General features: G+C 40.7%; 1 protein-coding gene across 3 annotated transcripts in view; it reads left to right on the forward strand.

Annotated features, from left to right (window-relative positions):
• The window catches only part of MAD1L1 (mitotic arrest deficient 1 like 1), an 865,451-nt gene that overhangs the window by 628,567 nt on the left and 215,386 nt on the right, over nucleotides 1–21,498 (forward strand). For all 3 annotated transcript variants that reach the window (XM_069084812.1, XM_069084813.1, XM_069084814.1), the window contains one exon: nucleotides 9,458–9,648. In XM_069084812.1, the coding sequence (XP_068940913.1) occupies nucleotides 9,458–9,648 (191 nt within the window). The remainder of the gene's footprint in view (nucleotides 1–9,457; nucleotides 9,649–21,498) is intronic.

A 21,498-nucleotide genomic window follows, 5' to 3' on the forward strand; every position in this document is an offset into this window, starting at 1 on the left:
TCTGTGAAATGACTCTGAAGGGAAGACTAACAGATGGTTTAAAAAATAACAACAGGGAAGTAAGCTAATATTGTTCCTATAATGATAGTCACTGATGTCTGCATGACCCTTTGAAGTTGTATATGAAACAAATACTTCATATCCATTTTGTCATTGGAGTTCACCAACCACCCTGCCAAGGTAGGTATGATGGGCATTATTATCCCTCTTTAGAGATGAGAAACCTGAGACTTAGAGAAATTATATGATTAGCCCATGATCAAATAACCAGTGAGGGTCAGAAGTAGGCTTTAAACCCAGATCTCTCTGACTCTAAGGCCAAAACACATTAGCTCTCATGAGCTGTTTCCTAACAGATTGTGCTGGGGGTGGGATGGGAGGGAGACAGATTCTTCTTATCCAAAATTACTACTGATGCTGATAGCCTGACTTTATCAAGAGTTTCTACATTTTTCCCAAAGAGTATTATTTGACCCTAGAGAAGAGGACTAAGACTAAAGGGTAGAAATTATAGAAGATAAGTTAGATTTTTGTTTTATGGTAGAAAATACTTCCTAAATAGTTGTTATTCAGGTGTTTCGGTCATGTCCAGTTGGATGCCATTTGGAGTTTCCTTAGCAAAGATACTGGAGTGTTTGCCATTTCCTTCTCCAGCTCATGTTACAGATGAGGAAACTAATGTAAACAGGGTTAAGTGACTTGGCCAGGGTCACACAGCTTGTAAGTAACAGAGGCCAGGTTTGAATTCAGGTCTTCCTGATTCCAGGCCTGATGCCCTATCTATTGCACCACCTAGTTCTATTCAAAAGTGGGATGGGCTGAATTGTGAGCTTGTGAGTTTCCATCATTAGAAGTCTTCATATGCAATATTGGGGGTTGTTGAAAAGGAGATTCTTGCTCAGGTATAGGTTGTACTAGATATGACCTCTGAGGTTCTTTGTCGTAGAGGGGATTCTGAGTCAACTAGAGCCTCCTGAGGCCCCTCTAACTCAGATTCTATGAACTAGAATCTCCACTGACGAGATTCCATGGTCTCTCCTGTCATTTCAAGCCTTACGCTATATGTACCATCTACGCTACTCAGAATTTAGAGCACGCCATCCTCCTTGATCATGTCTTTATTGGCATCCATTGCCAAGCTTTTCAGTTTTAGTCACCTTGCTCTGCCTCCTGACAGAGTTGATTTAGTCCTAAATATTCAGCTTTCAGGGTTCAGCTAGGATGAAGGCTACTTATTACCTGTGCTTTTTAGTTCAACAAGCATTTAGTAAGCCCCTCTGTTTACCAGTCTTGGTACAAAGATGAAAAGGAAGCCATTTTTCTTCTTGGGAAACTTAGAGTCTTGCAATGGGAGATGCCCCATCTGGTTTGTTATTGCCTCCTCTACTATTTCCCCAAGTGTTTTAAAATCAAACCTGATTCTAAATGTCCAGTTGGGCAAAGAATGCTCATGAAGATATTACTAATTATTGTTTCTTAAAGGAGATTGACATGAGACTACATTTTAGCTATATATATGTGATAAATCTTAACATCTGGATACTGTTCCCTTCATGTGTATAGATACTGACAGAAACCATCATATGAACAGGTAAAAGTGACCCAATGTGAAACCTAGGGTTTTTGTTTTGTGTTTTTGTTATTTTGGGCAATTTTGAATGAATGGAACAATAAGAAATGGGGTCTGCCTGTCTTGCAAAGAGAGGAAGCAAGTGCTCTATTCGCCTTGACCTGGGGTTGTGCTAATAGCACAGTAGCTGGGTAATGTTTCCCAAGGCCTTGGCTTCTTATGCTTAGTTTGGTCCAACATCCAAGAAGTACTTTGTTGATGTTTTTGGACTGACATCTAGGAGACTAACCGTGGGCAGACTGTCCCATTCAGTTTCTGGCTTCAGATCTGTTTCTCACCCAAGAGATCAGCCCCTCCTACGCCTCTACATCCTTTTAATTTCCTGATTCAAGCAAAAAGACAGCCCCGGCGCTCCTGGCATCAGGCTCCCGTCTTCTCTGAAACTCTGACTGCGTGAAAGCAACCAAGTGGAAAGCAGTGACATTTTAAATGTGAAAAAACCCATCTTTTATTTATTTAATTCAAACTAACATGTGAATTATTCATTAAAGTTTATGTAAGTGATTGAAATACAAGAAATTTGAAATGGGAAGAGTAATATCTTAACAAGGAAGTCGATAATTCAAAAACGTTGACTTTTTTCCACCCCACCCCTATTAAAGTGATTCGCTTCCTCAGTCCTTTTCATTAAACACTGGCTAGTTTGAATATGGTTAGTTTGATGCCTTGTCCTCCTGTCTGTCTAAATATCTTTTCACTAGCCATTATCTTTCTCTTTTGACTTTGACAGACAGCTCGTGAGAGAAACATAATGGTCCTCGGGCCCTGGTCCTGTTTTTAGGGGCCTCTAACTAAATGTTCTCCTTTCAAGATTTGGAACCCAGATTCCCTACTCTTCATAATCTAACCCCCCCTACCTTTCCAATCTCCTTTCACCTTATGCCCTCCATGAGCTCTTTGATCTAAAGATAATGGCTTCTTTCCCAATCTAGGAACAAGACACTCCATCCCTCAGCTCTGGGCATGTTCACGGACTGTCCTTCAGTCCTGGAACTCTCCTTTCTCTTCTCCATCTAACTGCTTCCCTGGCCTCCTTCAAGTCCCCCCTAAAATCCCACCTTCTATAAGATCCCTTTCCTAATACCTCTCAATCTGAGTGCCTTTCTTCTGTTCACTATATCCTTGTTTGGATGTACATGTTTGCTTGTTATCTCCTACATTAGATTGCGAGTTACTTGAGGGCAGGGGCTGTCTTTTACCTTTCTTTATGTCGCCAGTGCTTAGCAGAGTACATGACAGGCAGTAGACATTTAATGAGTGCTTATTGGCTGACTGACTGCTCTCTTCGGTCCTGCATTAAAGGCTCTCTTGTCCTCTTAAATAGTAGTCAGCAGAGCTTGAATTCAGGATTTGGATTCCCCTGGTCTTCTTATGGCATTGCCTCCCACCCCTGCCCAACCTTTCTATAGACACAATATGTCCATTCAAAGTTGAACAGTCTCCACAAAGCAGGGCAGAGAAGTTCCCAGTAAACACAGCTTCTAGATAGTTTCTAGGGTTTCAGGCTCGTCACACACTCTGTTGTTCTACCAAAGTGAAAAAAGGACTGATAATTCCCCCAGTTTTTTCCTTGAGACTCATTTGATCCAGGGTACATAGAATCTAGGTACCACCCTGACACATACCATCCTTACATCTAAATTTGCCACACAGGCCCCCCCCCCAATTTTTTTTTAAGCTGTAGACTAATAGATTTCAAGCTATTGCTTTAATATAAGGGAAATTGGACATTGCCTTAGACCAAGAAGTTTCCCATTCAAATTTGGGCTCAGAATACTTTCGGTTTTGTAATACATGGAAAGACTCCATAAGTTCTAGTCGCTGTGGATAAATGGATACGATATGAGAGTATCACCATAAAGAAGATAATACTCAGGAAGAGGTCAGCTGAGGAGGGAGAGGGAGGTTACAGCATCAGAAGGGTAGCTATACCTTGCTATATTTAGGCCTGGGAGACTAGAGGGGGCAGGTGCTCCAGGGAGAGATGGACTCCTAGACCAGGAGTATCAAACACTCTGGGGGCCTGCAGCACACCCAAGAACAGTTAACACGTAATTAGGAAGTATTTAACAAAATGAATAAAAATATAGTAGAAGATAGATCATGTTAAAATGTGGTTTTTCTAAGTTAATAGGTAATTGCAAGGATCTCCATATCTATTTGCATTTGATACCACTGGCCTAGGTTCCACTCTAGGTGGGGCATTGAGGGCACTAGGGACTTCTCACCTCTGCATTTTTAGTTCCCTCATACCTACGCTTTCTTCCAATTGACTTGCTCTTCCCAAAGCCAAACCCTGTTATCAGGGATAATGATTTGTATTGTCAGAGATATCAGTGACCTATCAGAAATCTGTTGCGGAAGCTTTTTTTTTTTTTTTAATCATTCATTAAAAACAATTTGGCAGTAAAACACTGAATTAGAGAGACAGTAGGAATACCGGCCTAGGAATCTGGAGACAGGCTTTCTCTGTGACCTTGGTCACAGGGTCACCTTCTCCTTGGCATCTCATCTTCTTTAGCTTTAAAATGAGAGGATTGAATCATATGATCTCTGAATCCCCATGCACCTCTGAGACTCTTTGATTCTATGGGGTGTTGTTATCAGTAAAAGGATATAACACCACTGTTAGGTGAACAAATGTTTAGATTACTTTTTCCTAAGAAGGAAATGTCACCGTTGTGTCCATTCACAATATACTGTGATAAGGTCCCTTGCCTAGAAACAAAAACCTCAAAGTGTACATTTGTCCCATTATCTTGGAACAAGGTGCTCTGCTTTTAGGGACAGGGCACAGTGAGAAGCTATGACTTGCTTCCTCTGGAAACCCTGACTAGTGACACAATAGTGTGGCATCAGAATTTGTATAATGTCTTTTACAGAAGTTGTCCCAGCCTATCCTTTCGTGTCATTTCCACACGCAGAAACTGAAGTGCCATCCGAGTTCTGGTCTGCTAAGAAACAAACCAGGGGATTCAGTTTCTGTACATACATTGAACCAGTTCATAAACTTGGGCTCCATCTACTTCAAGAGTTTATGAAATGCATAAACGATAGCATTTTTATATCCATGGGAAAAGGGGGATATTTACTTTTCCAAGGTCAGACTGCATTTATTACTAAAATTTAATTTTTTCCCCATTGGACATCTAAGATATATTAAAGGCAATGCAATCTCTGACAGTGGTGAAATATTACCTCTGAGATGTGGTCAGTGAATTTTTACTTTTGCACATAGGTTTTTATCCTTTAAAAGTTCCATCTTAGGGCTGCGTGGCTGAGAGAAGCCAGGAAGAATATTGGGGTCAGAGCTGCCAATTAACCTTTTGATTTTGTAGTCTGATTACTCGATTAATCAAGGGCCCTGAGCCAGAGGCCATGATGGAGAGGCATTTTGGTTGCGGAATAGCAATGTCTAGAAAGACTTTGGGAACCATTGTGATGAATGGGGAGGCCAAGAAGAGGTGGGCAGGTGGTTCACAAATGTCTGCACTTCCTACACAAGTGAAGGAAACTTGAGCAGTAGAGCTCTCAAGGCCAATGGACAGGATTTTAGAAAATGCCGTTTGTCTTCTCACAGCACTGTTTGACTTAGCACTTGATTCCACAGGTATAGTCCTGTGTAATCTCATTCATTCAACCTTCACTAATTCAGAATTTCTGCTTATTCTACCTGGGACACAGATTCCCTCTGTACTCTCTGTGAAGAACAAGTTTGAGATGCAAATTGAGAATGAAAATGAAATAATAGGGGATATCTTTAATCTACTTAAGAGGTCCCGTTTTTAAAGGCTTCTGTATATGACTTTAAGTATCCATGATTTCACAGATGTAGGTGGTCTTTCCACTGACACAGATGATATCGATCAATAATTTAACATGTTGTACTCAGAAAATTTTTCACTTAGTGACCAACATTCTGGGGTTAAGCTTTTCCTGTTTTCCCTAATATAGTCCTTAAAAAATATTTTGAAATATACTAAGGCCTAGTGAAGCTTTTGAGGTGACCCTCAAAAATCAAGAGTCATCTCTGTGCTGTATAACAAGGTATCAGAGTAGGACTTCAGTGGAAATCCAGTAGATTATATTCATGTAAATAGTGCTTCTAATTACAAATGAATTTTGTCTTCCTGAAATACTTTCTTATTCATCCAAATCCACATGCTATTCAAAGCCCAACCCCGACTACATTAATTTACATTGATCTCTCTTTCCTGACACAGGATGTGGAGACTTATCAGTCTAGTGCATGATTATATACACTGTCTTATACTATTATATATTTGTGTGTGTACATGTGTTGCTTTCTAAGTTGTATTCGAAGGTTTTCAGGAGCTGATTTTGTATCATATAAACTTCTGTTTCCCCCAAAATGTTCAGATCTAGGTACACTCTAGATACTTAGTAGATATTATTTGAATTAAATGATCTAAGGTCTAAGAGCAGCTTGAACTGCATTGCTAATAGAGTTATTGAGTATGTACTTGAGAGGTCTAAAACTCACTTTGTTCAAACATATTCCTCTTTCAGATTTGTTGATTTTTTAGACTGGCCTTTCTCCAGTGGAACTGAATGGCTGGAGTTTCATTGTCATTTAACCCCCAAAATCATCCACCCCCACCTTCCTGACCAAACCTCTTATGGCAAAGTGATAATCTTCTCTGTGCTCCTGCAAAAAGAGTAACATGGAGTAGTTGAAAGAGATCTAGCCTTGAAACTAGGAGACCCTGAAGTGCACATCTCGTGAGTTCTTCAGGCCTGTTTGTAAGCCCTCCCTCATTAAAATCAAAGTCTACTGAAGGTCTTGGCATTTCCCTGATGTCATGGTCCTCTTCAAAAACTAAGGACAAACACACAACCTGTTCATCTTTACAGATGAAAGACTTAGACTAGATGCTTTTTAAGTTCTTGAGGAAGTCACTGAAACTTTCTGAAGCCAAGGTTCCACACCTGTAAAATGGACATTCTAGTAGAGATTGTTATATAAGGAAGAATCCAAGACGAGGCATCGAGATCTGAATTCTAGTTCTTGCTTTGCTGCTTTCCAAAGGAGGATGCAGATTTTAGACAGGCTACTCAGCAGAGCAAGGATTCTTAATCTAGGGTCCATGAACTTGAATGTGGAAAAGAATAAAATTATTAATTTTTGTTATTGTTCAGTCATTTTCAGTCATGTCCGACTCTTTGTGACCCCTTTTTGGTGGTTTTCTTGGCAGAAATACTGGAGTGGTTTGCCATTTCCTTCTCCAGCTCATTTTGCAGATGAGGAAACTGAGGCAAACTGGGTTTAGTGACTTGCCCAAGGTAACACAGCTAGTAAGTGTCTGAGACCAGATTTGAACTCAGGTCTTCCTGACTCTAGGCCCAACATTCAATCTATCCAGCATACCACCTAGCTGCCCCTAAATGATCTCTAAATGAAATGTAATGTTCCCTTACATAGTTTAAAAACTTTGTTCTGAAAAGGGATCCATGGGTTTTACCAGTCTACCAGAAGGATCTATGACACACCAAAAGGTTAAGAACCCCTATAATAGAGTTCAATACCAATCTAGACCAGGGTGCAAGAGTAGAACTTACCAGTCATGTAACCTTGGGTAAATTATTTAACTTCTTAGCCTCACTTTCATGGTAAATGGAGATGACAGAATCGTAAACACAGAGCTGTAAGGAACCTTGCAAACTATCCCAACTCCTTCATTTTGTAAATGAAGAAACCAAGGCTGAGAAAGGCGAATGACTTGCCCAAGATCACGTGGGCAAGAACTGCCAGAGGTGAGATTTGAATACAGAGACTTTGACTCCAAATTTAGGGTTCTTTCCACTGTAGCACATATGTGTTTTATAATATCATGATGTCATGGGATCATAATTTTAGGATTGGGAAGGCCTTAGATGTCATTCTGTTCCAACCACCTCAGACTAGGAAAGTGAAACCCAGAGGTTAAGTGACTTGCCTTGGGCTCTTTTTGGCTCCATGATGCTATGTGATACCAAACCGGGGAAAGTCTCGGGATCAGAGAGATAAACAGGAGAGACAGATTTAATCAATCCATTATCTGGATGATGTGCCCAAAGTGGTGATGCCGTGTACCCTCTGGCCTCCCCTGTCATCAAGGCTGTGGGTAATATGACCCAGCCAGCCCTGTTGGCCAGAATGTGCCCCATACTTAGAGCAGTTCCAGGAACACTAGGATGCAGTATTTTGAGGACTGCATTCCTCTCCTATTCTCATAGAGCACATCCTGTACCCCAGAGAGCCCCTCAAGCTGGGCTCACTGATGTTGATAGCCTTCCATGGCAGTGGCCTTCTGGAGAGGAAGTCCCAGCTGCCACAGAGGAAAGGACACCCCAGTGTGATTGAATACGATTTAGCAGTTTGGCAGTCCTGGACAGTGCTGTTGATAAAGCAGGTTGATTTGGGAGGCATCTTCAGTGTGTTTAAGTAAAGCCAGTTGCACTAATTAATGGGGGGATAAATCTAGGTTTAATTACTCGGAAGGCACCTTGGGTGAAAGATTCATGGTAATTGTTGTGTATCCTCTTGATGGATTCCTGCAGCTGGCAGCTCCCTTTACAGCAATAAAACATGCCGTGTATGCCTGGTGTATCAGGGTCTCTCTTCTAGAGCAGGACCCTTCCACAGGGAAAGAAGCAACGGCTGTCTGACTGGTTCTTACTTTCTTGGAGTAGCTTTTAGATCTCCCCTCACTATTTACAGCCCAATGAGATTTTCTTCACACACAGGTATGAAGTCAGATGACTTGTTGCCAGAGAGAATTCCTTGTAGAGTAATTCCCTAAACCAGAAATAATCCATATGTCTATAACACTTTGTATTTACAAAGCATATACATTATCAATAATGTACATGAAAAGCTCCATTCTTATACTCACAAACTCTCCAGAATAACAGGACCTAACGCCACACTTGTGTACTTTTAGTTAAGCTGACACATTGTTACCATAGTAATTGCTTTCATTGATTTGAAAAAACAGGACCAAAAGCACAATCCAAATTTCATGCGCTTAAGCATTTTTCTCAGTGACCTGTGTGCGTGCATTATCGCATTTAACCCTCGTAAACCTGCAAGATAAGTAGTGAAGGTGCTAGTCTTCGCATTCTACGTAGGAGGAAGCTAAGAATGAAAAGTTCAGTTCCAAAGACACGCAGCTAAGTTCCAGAGCCAGAGGCTTCAGCTTTAGTTTAAGTCACTCTCTTCTCTTCTGACTTGCTTTCTTGAAATCCGCTTCCCAGTATGTGTCGGAATCCATGCTGCCTGCCCTACTTTCATGTGTTAACCCAGCAAGATGGCTTTTGACTAAGGTCAATCTGCAGTAACCACAAAGTCAACCCTTTTGATGAAACTAGCAGAAACCTGGCAAGAGGCTCTGGGTCTGGCTGACATCCAGTTTATAAGTGATATGCATTTTTAAACAGTAAGAAATTTTAGGGTGGAATTATCTCAAACTTGGAAGTCATGTATTGCTAATGAGAAGTGAATCCTTCCTTCACAGCCTACCAGTCCTTAACGGTATTGTTGATAAAGCAGGATGAGGCATCTTCACTGTGTGTAAATTAAACTGGCAGTGACAGTCATTCACCTACATCCCTAGCCCAATATAAAATTTTGAAATTTTAAACTTTAAAGATGAGGAAATCAAAGCTTAAAAGGATAAAATGACCGGCCAGAGCAAGCTGTTGGTAATCCCAGCACTGGAACCCAGGCTTTCTCCCTCCCAGCCTAGAACTGTATGGAGAAGTGGAAATGTTCTTAGGCATAAACCCTCTTGATCCAATGCTGTCTCATACATTCTAACTTTGTAGATCTGAAAAAGAAGTTGGAAAGTTCTGAACTGAGAAATCAACGCCTAAAGGAGGTTTTCCAGACCAAGATCCAAGAATTCCGTAAGGTCTGCTACACCCTGACAGGCTATCGGATAGACCTCACCACAGAGAATCAGTACCGCCTTACTTCTATGTATGCAGAGCACAAATCAGACTGTCTCATCTTTAAGGTAAGTTTCTATTTCTATTTCAAAACCTTCCCACTTCACTCTCTGCTCTGCTGTTAATCTTTGATAAAGCTGATGACATGTGCTTTCCGTTCTAATTGGTAGGAGAAATCAAGTCATTAGCCCTTGATAAATGAGTGCTTTTCTGCTGAGATGTCCCCAGGTTCTGAATACAGAGTACCACAAAAGACGTGCCTGCTTTTTCTACCTAGCCAAGTATACTAATTTTATCTACTCATCAGTCCCCAAAGGACCCTGCTCCATGCTCTTACCTCTCATGGTTTCTTGTCCAGTGGAACATCTTCACTCAGTTTCCTCACACTTCTCAGCAGTCCACTGATTCTCCTCCAGGGTAGTCTGTGTTTTGCGTGCCCTATATCCATATCAGCTCTTGCTTTTGCTTATCTTTTCTAAGTAGAGCCTCCCTCAGTCCCACCCGAGTGTTAATGTGGTAACCCTGTTCTGGTGGACAGCTTGTCACCCGGTAAGTTCTTAAGAGAACACTAAAATTAGCTAAAAATGCTATTACTTGACCAAAAAGTTTGGAAGGATTGTAAAAGTTACACAGGAAAAGAAAAGTTTGGTATCAGTTCAGCAATAAACTATCCAAATGATTATTCTGTTACACCTTAAAAAGTATTTCTATTTGGTTCTCTTTTGGTGAAGACATTCTTTAAGCTGATGGAATTGTGTACATTTAGATGCTAAGGTTGGATACCTTGGTTTTTGGGCAGAGATTATTATGGGGAATGAAGCCTTTATGGGATTGAATATGGTCCCAATAAACATACCTAGAGGAGTTCCACCCCCCCCTCCCCATTTGGAGTGTGATGCCCACTTGAGTATCGCATTGGGAACTGGGATCGGGAATGGATTTTGTGATTCCAAGGAATGGCTGTCCCTAGCTCTGCTGAGTTGTTTTAGGCAGCTGGTATTACACAGCATTGCAGAAAATTAAGAGTTAGCATACAGAGAGCACTTTAGTGCTGAAGGGATTGGTCCTTATTTGGCATACTTGCTCCCTACACTGATGCAGGTCACATCTCCTCTTTTACTTAGTGAGTGGTTTTTAAGTGTAACTGTTTCTGAAAAATCCCTCACCCCACAGCCAACCATTCGATGAACTTCTCTGACTGTAGTTAGGCAGATCCTTGAACCAAAAGCCCCTCATTGAGTCTGTCCTGAAAACTTTGCCAGCTTAGTAGGATTTGCAAGAATTGAGACCCCACTAACACAGCCTTCAAGAGCACAGGTCATTGCTATGTCACAGTTAGATATAGGAATCAGACTTTTAGTAGAGGAGAGAGGAGAACCCCCAGCTTCAGCTGGGATTAAAGTTAAGTTCAGTTCAACATTTATCCAGCACATATTGTATATGAAGCCGTATGAGGTATTCTTGGAGAGATCCAAAGCTTAGATGCTGTATGTTTCCTTCCCTTATGGAGTTTATGTTCTCCTGGGCATACGTCCTGAGATTTCATTCCCATAGATACCCTCTCCACTGAGAGCTCACAATGTGCCATGCCACAGGGGATGTGTTTGTTCAGTTTACTCTTTCCCAGAAAGCGTATTACCCTTATAGTGTGTCCACCCTTCTGTCAGCTAACATCTCCAGAGCAAGCCAGGCTGATCTAGAGGCAGCGGACGTAAGCATGCCAGCAGGCCAGTATTTCTAGCTCCAAATTACCATATGCAAAATGATGCATGATACATCTGAGAGATGCAGACATATAGTGCAGTTTGAGGTCCAGGGAAGGCTGTTACTGACTGGTGGAATCAGGAAGGATTCAGGGTGGCATTTGAGCTGGTTAGAGACAAGGAAGAACTGGCCTATTGTGAGGACTGTGAAAGTGTGGAATGGCTTATTGAAGGAGCATGTGAGCAGGAGAATTCCCAAGATGATCTTTGGAAATCTGGTTGGGATCTCAGCTTCTGTATTTGATTGAATTATCTGATACACCCTCAATACAAAAATCAAGCTTTGGATTGTATCACTTGGTACTGTTCAAGTTGAAGTTCCAAGTTGCCAAGTCCTGTCTCTTTTCTATGCCTCTCCATCCCAGCCACTTAGGGCTTTAGAACCTCCTCTCTTGTTCAGCTCAGAATCCTAACAAGAATCATTAAAAATTAATTACTCCAGCCAGCTAAACTAGAGGAGTGTCCTCGTGCTGAGCCAATGAACTGAGCCCAAGCACCCCAGCCAACGCTACCTACCATTTACAGCCCAATTGGGAACCTTTGTCTTCTTCATCACAACAACTGCAATTAGCCCTTGAATTATCTATGCTTTGGTCTGAGGCTTCCTGGAGTCATGGAGCCAATCTGCCATGGTGGCAGGGTCAAGGCACAAAAAGGGAATAGAGAGCAACTTAAGGCGAAAGACAGTCCCCATTTCATTTCCCTCTCTGCCCAGTGGTGAGATGAGTGAGGGCAGAGGCCAATGAATCACACTAGTGATGAGGAAGCTAAGTTGCTGTTCTTGGATGTTATAGGCTGGTCTGGTACTTCAGGCCCACAATTGAAATGAAATGAGATACTTGTAGGCCCTCTAGCATCTATCCAAAAAACTTTACTTTGACATAGAGTGGAAAAGATATTCAACAAGGATATAACATTGCTTCGGCTAGATGCAGCCCCCTCTTGTCTCTGGTTGGAAATGTGTCTGGTTGTCCAGCTGTTTAGATTCCTGTGGGCCACATAGTGACTTGGAAAACCATAAATTAACATTATCTGCATTATAGTTTTATTTATTTTGTTAAACTTTTCCCAGTTACATTTTCATTTGGTTTAGCCACACAAAGGAGTTTCATGGTCCAAGTAGCCTGTAGGCTGTGAGTTTAACACCTCTGTCCCACACAACTAGGAAGCTTGAGCCTTATGCCTTTCAACCAATCAAGTCTTAGGGACAGCTTCCCTGCCTTTTAGGACAAAACCTAATCTATCCTACGTTGTAGATATTGCTCCTACAGCACTCAACCTCCAAACAGTAAGAACAAGACATGTGATAATAGTGTCAGTCACTGCCTTACTCCATACCCTGACACCCCAATCTTCCTAAGTGCTTGCACACGTGGACTTAGGCTTGCCCACATTCGGAAAGCAATCCTGAGTGGCATGTACACTCAGAATCATTGGCCTTTGGGTTTATATAAACCCCTTGTTGCTGGCATCCTCTGCCTGTTATTTGTTGACTATGTTTTGACCCCTTCCTGCCCCAGCCTTTTGCCTGGGTCCCTAAGTCTTTGTTTCTAGGTCTGCTTATCTCCCGGATACTAGACCTGGCCTGCTTATACCCCACGGTGCCTGCTTGTTCCTTTTCTTAGCTGACTGCTTGTGGCTTGACCTCTGCTGACACTGCCCCCCAGCTCCTATCTGGCTGTACATCTGCTCTTTGTTTCTCTAACTTACTTCTGGACTTGTTGCTTATGTGTCTGAGACGCTATGAGACAGTGTGAATGGGTTAGTACCACAGATGAATTAAAGGGACCTTGCATTTTGGGACATGTTCAAAAACTCAGACAGGGAAAGAAACTTAGTTAATGTGGCCACGAGGTAGCGAGACAGTACTGTGTCTGAAAATACAGAACAAACTCCAAGCTTCCATGTTAGTACCTAGGTAAGAAACTGGCTTGGAATCTAGGGAAACCAGGTTGGGAGTTTAGGGGGGGGGGGAGTTAAAAAGAAGAGCTAGAGAGCTTAAGATACCTTTCCTCCTAACTGAGTCTAGTACCACTTAGATCATTATAACTACTTACACTGTTTATAGCACCTTACACTTTACAGACTTACCAACCCTGTGAGGCAGGTAGTATCAAGCTTACTATCCTTACCTTACAGACAAGGAGACTGAGGTACAGAAAGCTAAAGTGACATATCTGCAGTCACAAAGCCTGACCTACTTCAGCTCCTCAGACCCCAAGTTCACTCTCCTCTTCACTACACTAACTCCATCCTATATGTTATACAGCCCATTCTCAGATGATCTCTTGCTTCTAAACAAAAAGAACCATCTTGTTTAGGAGGAGATAGTACAGGTGTGATGGCAGTAAACCAGCAGGCCCCCGTTCTGCAGTAGCTGAAGCACATCCCATGGAGGCCTGAATCTGTACCCTGACCAATTACATGGAGAATTGTGCTCAAATCTGAAGCACTTGGGCCTTAGGATGAGGCAGCAAACCCTTGTTCCCCACCCCACTCCATGACTGAACTTTGGACCACTTGATTCTACCTAAGTGATCAGGGCAGAGGCTTAGCACCTGGTGGGATGGACTCTAGCTAGTTTAGCCTGGCAGGCCTGTGCTATGCCCCCCATTATACTAATATAAACTTTTATTTTTATATCACTGTTCTAATGAAGCTCTTAGACCATTTTCACAAACATTATATGGCTGCTTCTCATAGTAACTCTTTGAAAGTATAAAAGATTGGAATTCTTTTCCAAATTCCCCAAGGTCATGCATAGGTATTAGCCCTCTTTTCTCAGATCCTAAAATTCCCCACATCTATGATTACTTATCATTCAAGAGCTTTCTATATCACACCATAAAATGAGAAAGAGTTTAGAGCTCAGATCCCAAATCCTGGCCCTCTGAGCTCCGATATCTCTCTTTTCCGGAACTGGGAAGAACAGGTAGACTGTTCAGGGTCCAGAAACAGATTAGACTCTTAATAAAATGAATGGGACTCAAAAAGTCCCTAGATTTCAGCTAGATCAGACTCAGTTGTTGTATAACAAGAGTCACCAATTCTTTTCCTAATAGATTTTTTTTTAATTTCCCAAGGTTTTATTATTGCCTCCTTTTGACTAGAAAGAAATTTTAAGTTGCTGACAGGGGAGAGACACATGGTAGCAATAATCTGGTTGGTGGTAGCCATGATCCTGGGATCATGGGATTAAAGCTAATGTTCTTCCCATTGCATCACATTTCCCCATCTTCAGAGGAATACAATTCAACATAGGAAAAGAGAAAGCCTGAGTTGTTAGCCATGCTCTTCCAGGGACATTTGTGCAGCTGCTTAGTACAGTTGATAACATTACCTTATTTTGCTGATTCCCACTATGGTCATTACTCTCCATTCCCAAGCTCCAAAATGGACCTCCCCCATAGAATGTAAGTCTCGTGAAGGCAAGAACTGTTTCATCTTTATCTTTGTGCCCCCAGCACCTAGAATAGTGCCCAGTCTATAGTCTTAATAAATGCTTATTGAATGACTGACCAAAACCTTATCTTAAAAGGGCAGAATGAATCACTGACAGTTAGTTTTGACTTTGAAATCTGTAGGTGTTTGGTTAGTTTTGCACCTGTGATTAAGCCTTCTTCTGCCCTCCTTTATCACTGTTGATTCCCCATCACTCAAGGGTTTTTCATAATAACAGAAAAAAAATCCTCTCCCCTCTGCAAAGACCTTGGAGCCAACCCAGTGCTCACTTCTGGAAGGAGTAAAACTCCCAACAAAAGCACGTCGAGTCTGTTTCCCCGTTATCATTTGTTTCCTTATCAATTGCCTACCCTGAGTCTGAGGCCAGTGAAGCTTGTCATTCAAAATACCTGCAGGAAGAGTGCTGCTCTTTCTCCCCTTGCTAAATACCAAGCTGATGCCAAGTCTTAGAGCTAGATGCTGGCTTCATGCTGGGGTTATGTGTTTATGCAGAAATCTCCAAGAAGCAAATGACTGGGAGGATGTAGGCGCATTTCATTAACCCGAAGAGGTCACAAAGCAGGAAGGCTATTTATATTTATTTCCCTCTCAAAATTTATAGAACTGGCTTCATGTAATTAGGCCAAGAGAATCCACTGGCTCTTGCCAGGCCTCTCCAGCATGTTCAGAAGTTAGGTGTGGATGGACCAAAAAACCAGAGTCTGCCCAGTATCATGCTTGGTAAACCAAGGCCTTCACAGACGCTGGAGATGACTGCTCAGCATCAGCAGGACACAGTTCTTTGACATAGAAGAAAGAATGCTGGATGTGGAGCCCAATCCTGGCTTTGGCTCTTCCTTTTTGATTGGGGTACCCCTCTTAGGTGTAAAACGAGAGGGTGGGATTACATAGATCTCTAAAGTCCCTTCTGGCTCTAAAGCTACGATCTCAGGGTAGGGCCTGGTTCCAGTGGTCCCCATGTGACAGGTGACCAACATGCTGAGCTCATCAGGAAGTCCAAAAGACCAAGATCAGAGCACTGTTTGAACATGACAGATGACATTATCACAATCAGCCATACATGAGTGGTGGCTTAAGACTGTGGAGTGCCCTGATGTAGTTTATGCAGCCTGTTTCCCTCCATAGTTTTCCCTTGAATTGATGTGAAGTCAGCTTCAGCTAGAATTGTTTATTGGTGTCCAGTCGAGGGCTGTCTTGGAGTCATCAAGGCTGCTAAATTAATGGAACTTTAAAAACTCTTTCATACACGTACCTATAATACACACATACCCATATCATTTGTAACATAAGAAGTGAAGATAGGTAGACATAACTGAAATGTTAAAATTCAGGACAAGATGCAGAGCTGCTGTGTGAAAGTTTAATCTTTTACAAGTTACTCATAGAGGGTCATGGCAGAAGCAATTTGTCTTGAGGGTTCACCAGCCACAAAGGAGCACCTAGGAAGGGAAACCACCTCCTACACCAGTTAGTTACCTGGGTTAATCATGAGAATTAAACCAACAGCAAATAGCAGTCGGTTCCTACCCCTGAAACCCTGGAAGAGAGAGCCCTCTTGGTATGCAGCAAACCTTGCGTGGCTCTGGCTTGAGTGTGTCTTTATTGATGAGGCACCATTCCTGCTGGGCATTTGTATTTCATTTTGACTGAAGGCTACAGCCCTTCTCCTTCAATCCAGACTGTCCAGCATCTTAGGTTGTGAGTGTAAAATGGAAATGAGGAGACATAGCTGGGTACTTAACCATCCATAAGCTGTCAAGATACCAGCATCATCCCTCAACATACTTCCAGACTTCTTAGAACAAAACTGAAACATAAGGCAAGATATACTTGTGACCAAGTCAAAACTTTCCTTGAGTTAGGTCTGTGTTTTTTCTTCTCTGTGTGTAAGCCTATCTTTATTTACTTCCCTTTCCTCCTCTCCCCACAAATCTTCAAAGAAAAGTCACAGTGCCACTGCAAGAATGCTATACTTTCAGAAGACATCTTGTGTGTGTACACACACACACACACACACACACAGAGTCAGAAACCACAGTGGATCTCATCAGTAGACCAGGCAGAGCAGGGAGCTGCCAGAGAGAGAAGACTGGCCTCCATTGTCTCCTCCAGCTTGTTAATTACCCATGGTTTTGTTTTTATATTTCACTTTACATTTTCTGGTGCAGCATTCAGGGGATTTCATCTCTGCCCAGCTCTGGGAGATACAGCTGTCTGTGTCTTAACATGACATCTCAGATCAAATGGGATGGATTTAGAATTGCAGAAAAAGTCAAGGAACCCTTTTTCTTTTTCTTTTCCCTTAGTGTTTTCTTCAAGGACTCTGGAACTGGAACCTGTCAGCCAGCCTGTTGGGGTTATACAGACTGAGGAATCTACTACTGGGGCGGGGGGGATCTCCTACAGGCCTCTCCTGTCTCTCTTGCTTTCTTACTGTTGCTCTAATACTATAGTTGAGTGTCAGGTGTCACATGCCCCAACCATCTCCTCTTTCCTCTCTACTCGGTTAATTTTTTTTTTCTCACAGTCTTAACCAGAATTCATCTTAGTGCTTTTTTTTAAAACTATTTGAGATGACAGAGAATCAACATGTAATAAAATAAAGTCTGTTCTCCATAAAACCCTCCTAAAATGTGCGTTCCAGGTGGGATAGAGCCGTAACATCTAATGGTTTAGACCAACAAATAAGGAAGAATGTACCACACTGACTCCTCAGCTACTGAGTTGCAATACAAGCGGTGATCATCCTGTTGAGATACATGTGACATCACCACCACCCCAGTATAGGCCCATATTTTCATTGACCTAAACTGTTTCAATAGCCTCTCTCCTCCTCTCTGTTTCCCAATCTGGGCTGTCTTCATACTGCTGCTAAGTGCTCAGAGATCTTCAGTGGATCCCTATTACTTACCAAGCAAAATTCAAACCCCTTTGCCTACAATTCAAGGCCCTCTGTAATCAAAGACCATTCTGCCTTTCTAGCCTCGTCTCACCACCTCCTTGCCCTTGCTAATGATAATTCCTTCTTCTTGAAATGTGTTCCCTCTTCCCTTTTTCAGTTGTGAATTTCTAGCTTTTCTTTAAAGCCCAGCTTATATGCCATTTGATCCATGAAGCCTTATTGATAACAACCTTTCCCTTAAACTTCACAAAGCTCTTTATTTTTCATCTCTCAGATTTACTTATGGACACGATATTTATTGGGTCTCTCCACATAAGCCTAGTGCATTTGCTTGAAATCAGGAAGTACTTCAGTTAAACAATTAGCAAGCATTGTTAAGTGTCTGCTATATGCCTGACACCATCCTAGGTCACTGAGTAGACAATGAGAAAAACAATATATGAGAAGCTTCCATTCTCTCAAGTAAGATGACAGGTACATAAACATGTACAAAATTAATTCATGATAATTAGGAACAGGGAAGCATTAGCACATGGGGGATCAGGAATGGTTTTCTGTAGGAGGAAGCATATGAGCTGAGCTTTGAAGGACAGTAAGAATCCCAAGAAGTAAAGATGAAAAGGAATGTAGTCCAGAAATGGCAAATAGCCTTTGCAGAGACACAGAGATGAGAGGTGGAATGGCATGTGTGAGAAGCAGCAAGAAGGCTGGTTTGGCTGGACCGTGGACTGTGGGAAGAGGAGTGATGTGTAAGACTGGAGTGTGAGGGTATTGGGGCCAGGTTGTGAAGGGCTCTAAATTCCAGCAGATTTTGTACTGGATCCTAGAGGACGAAGGAAACCAGTAGGATTTAAGGAGCAGGAGAGTGATTTCTGGGCTTTGGCAACTTTGTGAAGGATGAATTGTTGAATGTAAAGACTTGTGGCAGGAAAGCCTGTTGGAAGACTGTTGTGACCAGGGAGAGCCAAAACAGAAAATGAAACCTATAAACTAATTTCCCTAATAAATATTGATGCAAAAATTTTTAATAAAATACTAGCAAGGAGATTACAACTATATATCACAAAAATCCTGCAATATGACTAAATCAGATTTATACCAGGAGTGTAAGGCAATTAAGAATAATTGGCCATATCAATAACAAAATGAACAAAACTCGTATGATTATTTCAATAGATGCAAAAAGAGCTTTTGACAAAATATATCCCATTCTTGTTTAAGAAAAAAATAACCAAAACACTAGAAAGCATAGAAACAAATGGAGTTTTTCTTAAAATGATAAGTAGTATTCAAGTATAAGTCGTAACCAAGGGCAAACATCCGTAGTAGGAATAAATCAGAAGCCTTAACATTAAGATCAGGGGTGAACCACGGATGACCATTATCACCCTGATTTCTCAGTATTGTACTAGAAGTGCTAGCTATGGCAGTAAAATAAGAAAAAGAAGTTGAAAGAATAAGCACAGGCAATGAGGACACAACATATCTGGTTTTTGCAGAAGATATGATGCGTTACTTAAAGAATCCTAGAAATTCAAATAAAAAAGCTAGTCAAAACAATGAACAGTTTTAGCAAAGTTGTAGCATATAAAATAAACCCAAGCAGAACATCAACATGTGAATAGACTACCAGCAACAACCCAGTAGGAAGAGATAGAGAAATTCCATTTAAAGTGACTATAAATAGTATAAGATAGCTTGGAGTCTAGCTGACAAGACACATACACACATATGTGTATGAATATCAACACAAAATACTCTTCACAAATAAAGACCTATCCAAATAATTGGAGAAATATTCATTGCTCATACATAGTCAGGGCAATTAACATAATATACTATAATGTGATATAATGCAATGCTATAGAATATGTAAAATATATTATGAGATATGGTATTAATAAAATATCAACATAATTGTTCTGTATATAATTATACAATATGATTCTGATTGATTTAATAAATATTATTCAGTGCTGTGTCAATCAAATTACCAAGGTATTATTTTATAGACTAGAAAAAAAAATTTGGAGGAATAAAAGGTCAAGAATATCAAAAGAATCATTGGAAAAAGTGGGAAGTAAAGGTGACTAGCAGTATCAGAGCTCTCAACCTATTCTACAAAACTGTAATCATCAAAGCAATTTGGTTCTGGATAAGAAACAGAGTAATTAATCAGTGGAACAGATGAGATACACAATATACAGAAGCAAATGAGCACAATAGCCTAGTGTTCGATAAACTCAAAGATCCCAGCTTTTGGGTCAAGAACTTACTATCTGACAAAAATTGCTGGGAAAACTTGAAAATAGTCTAGCATAGTTCCACATCTCACTCTGTCTACCAAGATAAGCTCAAAATGGGTACATGATTTAAACATGAAGGGTGGATGTTATAAGCAAATTAATGGAGTGTAGAAGAAATTGCCTGTCAGATCAACAGGTAGAAGAGTTCATGACCACAAAAAAGTTAGAGAGGTTCACAGGAGGTAAAATGGATAATTTTGATTTCATAAAGTTGAAAACTTTTTGCACAAACAAAACCAATACAACTACAATTAGAAGAAAAGCAAGAAACTTAAGAAAAATATTTGTATCAAACTTCTCTGATAAAAATCTTATTTGTCAAATAATATAGGAAACTGAGCCAAATTTATAAGAACAAGATGACAGTCCCCAAATGATAAATGTTCAAGAATTATGGATTTCTTCAGAGGAAGAAATCAAAGCTATCAATAGTCATATGAAGAATGTTCTAAATCACTAAAAATTAGAGAAATGAAAATTAAAATAACTCTTAGATACCATCTCACACCCATCAGATCAGCTAATGTGACAGAAAAAAGGAAAATGACATGTATAGGGAAAATAAACACACTAATGTACTGTGAGCTAGTCCAACAATTCTGGAAAGCAATTTGTAACTATGCCCAAAAAGGTATTAAACCCAGCAATACTACTACTAGGCCTATACCCCAAAAAGATCAAAGCAAAAGTACCCATGTGTACAAAAATATCTATAGCAGTTCTTTTTGTGGTGACTAAGAATTGGAAACTGAGGGGATGCCACTCAATTGGGGAATGGCCAAACAAGTTGTAATACATAATTGTGATGAATGCTATCAGGGTACAAGAAATGATGAAGGAGGTGGTTTCCAAAAAACCTGGGAAGACTTATATGAACTGATGCAAAGTGAAATGAGCAGAACCAGTAAAATATTACACATAGTAACAGCAATATTGTAATAATTATGGATAGTGAAAGACTAAGCTACTTTGATCAATGCAATGATCTGCCAAAATTCCCAAGGACTCATGATAAAACATACTGGCCACCTCCAGAGAGAGAACTAATAGGCTCAAAGTGCAGGATGAAGCATATTTTTTTCTCTCTCTTTCTTTTTCTTGATTATTTTTTCCCAAAACATGGTTAATGCAGAAATTTGTGTGGAATGACTTCATATTTGTAATAGGTTTTGTATTTCTTGACTTTCAATGGTTGGTGGAGGGAGTTGTGGATTGCATAGGGGGAGAGAGAAAATCAGCAACTGAAAATAACATAAATAAATAAAATAAATTAGCATACTGATTATATAATAAATATAAACCTGGAGATTGATTGATGCAAACAATTGCATTACCCCTCTAAGGGGAAAAGGTATTTACCTTTGACATATGGTGAAATCAGAATGTCCCTGTATATATTCCAAAAACAAATAAATTTCACTTCCTTAAAGGATGATAGTCCAGGTGAGTGGTGATGAGGGTCTAAATTAGGGTAGTGGCTTGTGT

Source organism: Petaurus breviceps, unplaced genomic scaffold (assembly GCF_028583685.1).
Source record: "Petaurus breviceps papuanus isolate PSGF00001 unplaced genomic scaffold, PetGlider_PUasm1.0 175, whole genome shotgun sequence".
Lineage (NCBI taxonomy): Eukaryota > Metazoa > Chordata > Mammalia > Diprotodontia > Petauridae > Petaurus > Petaurus breviceps.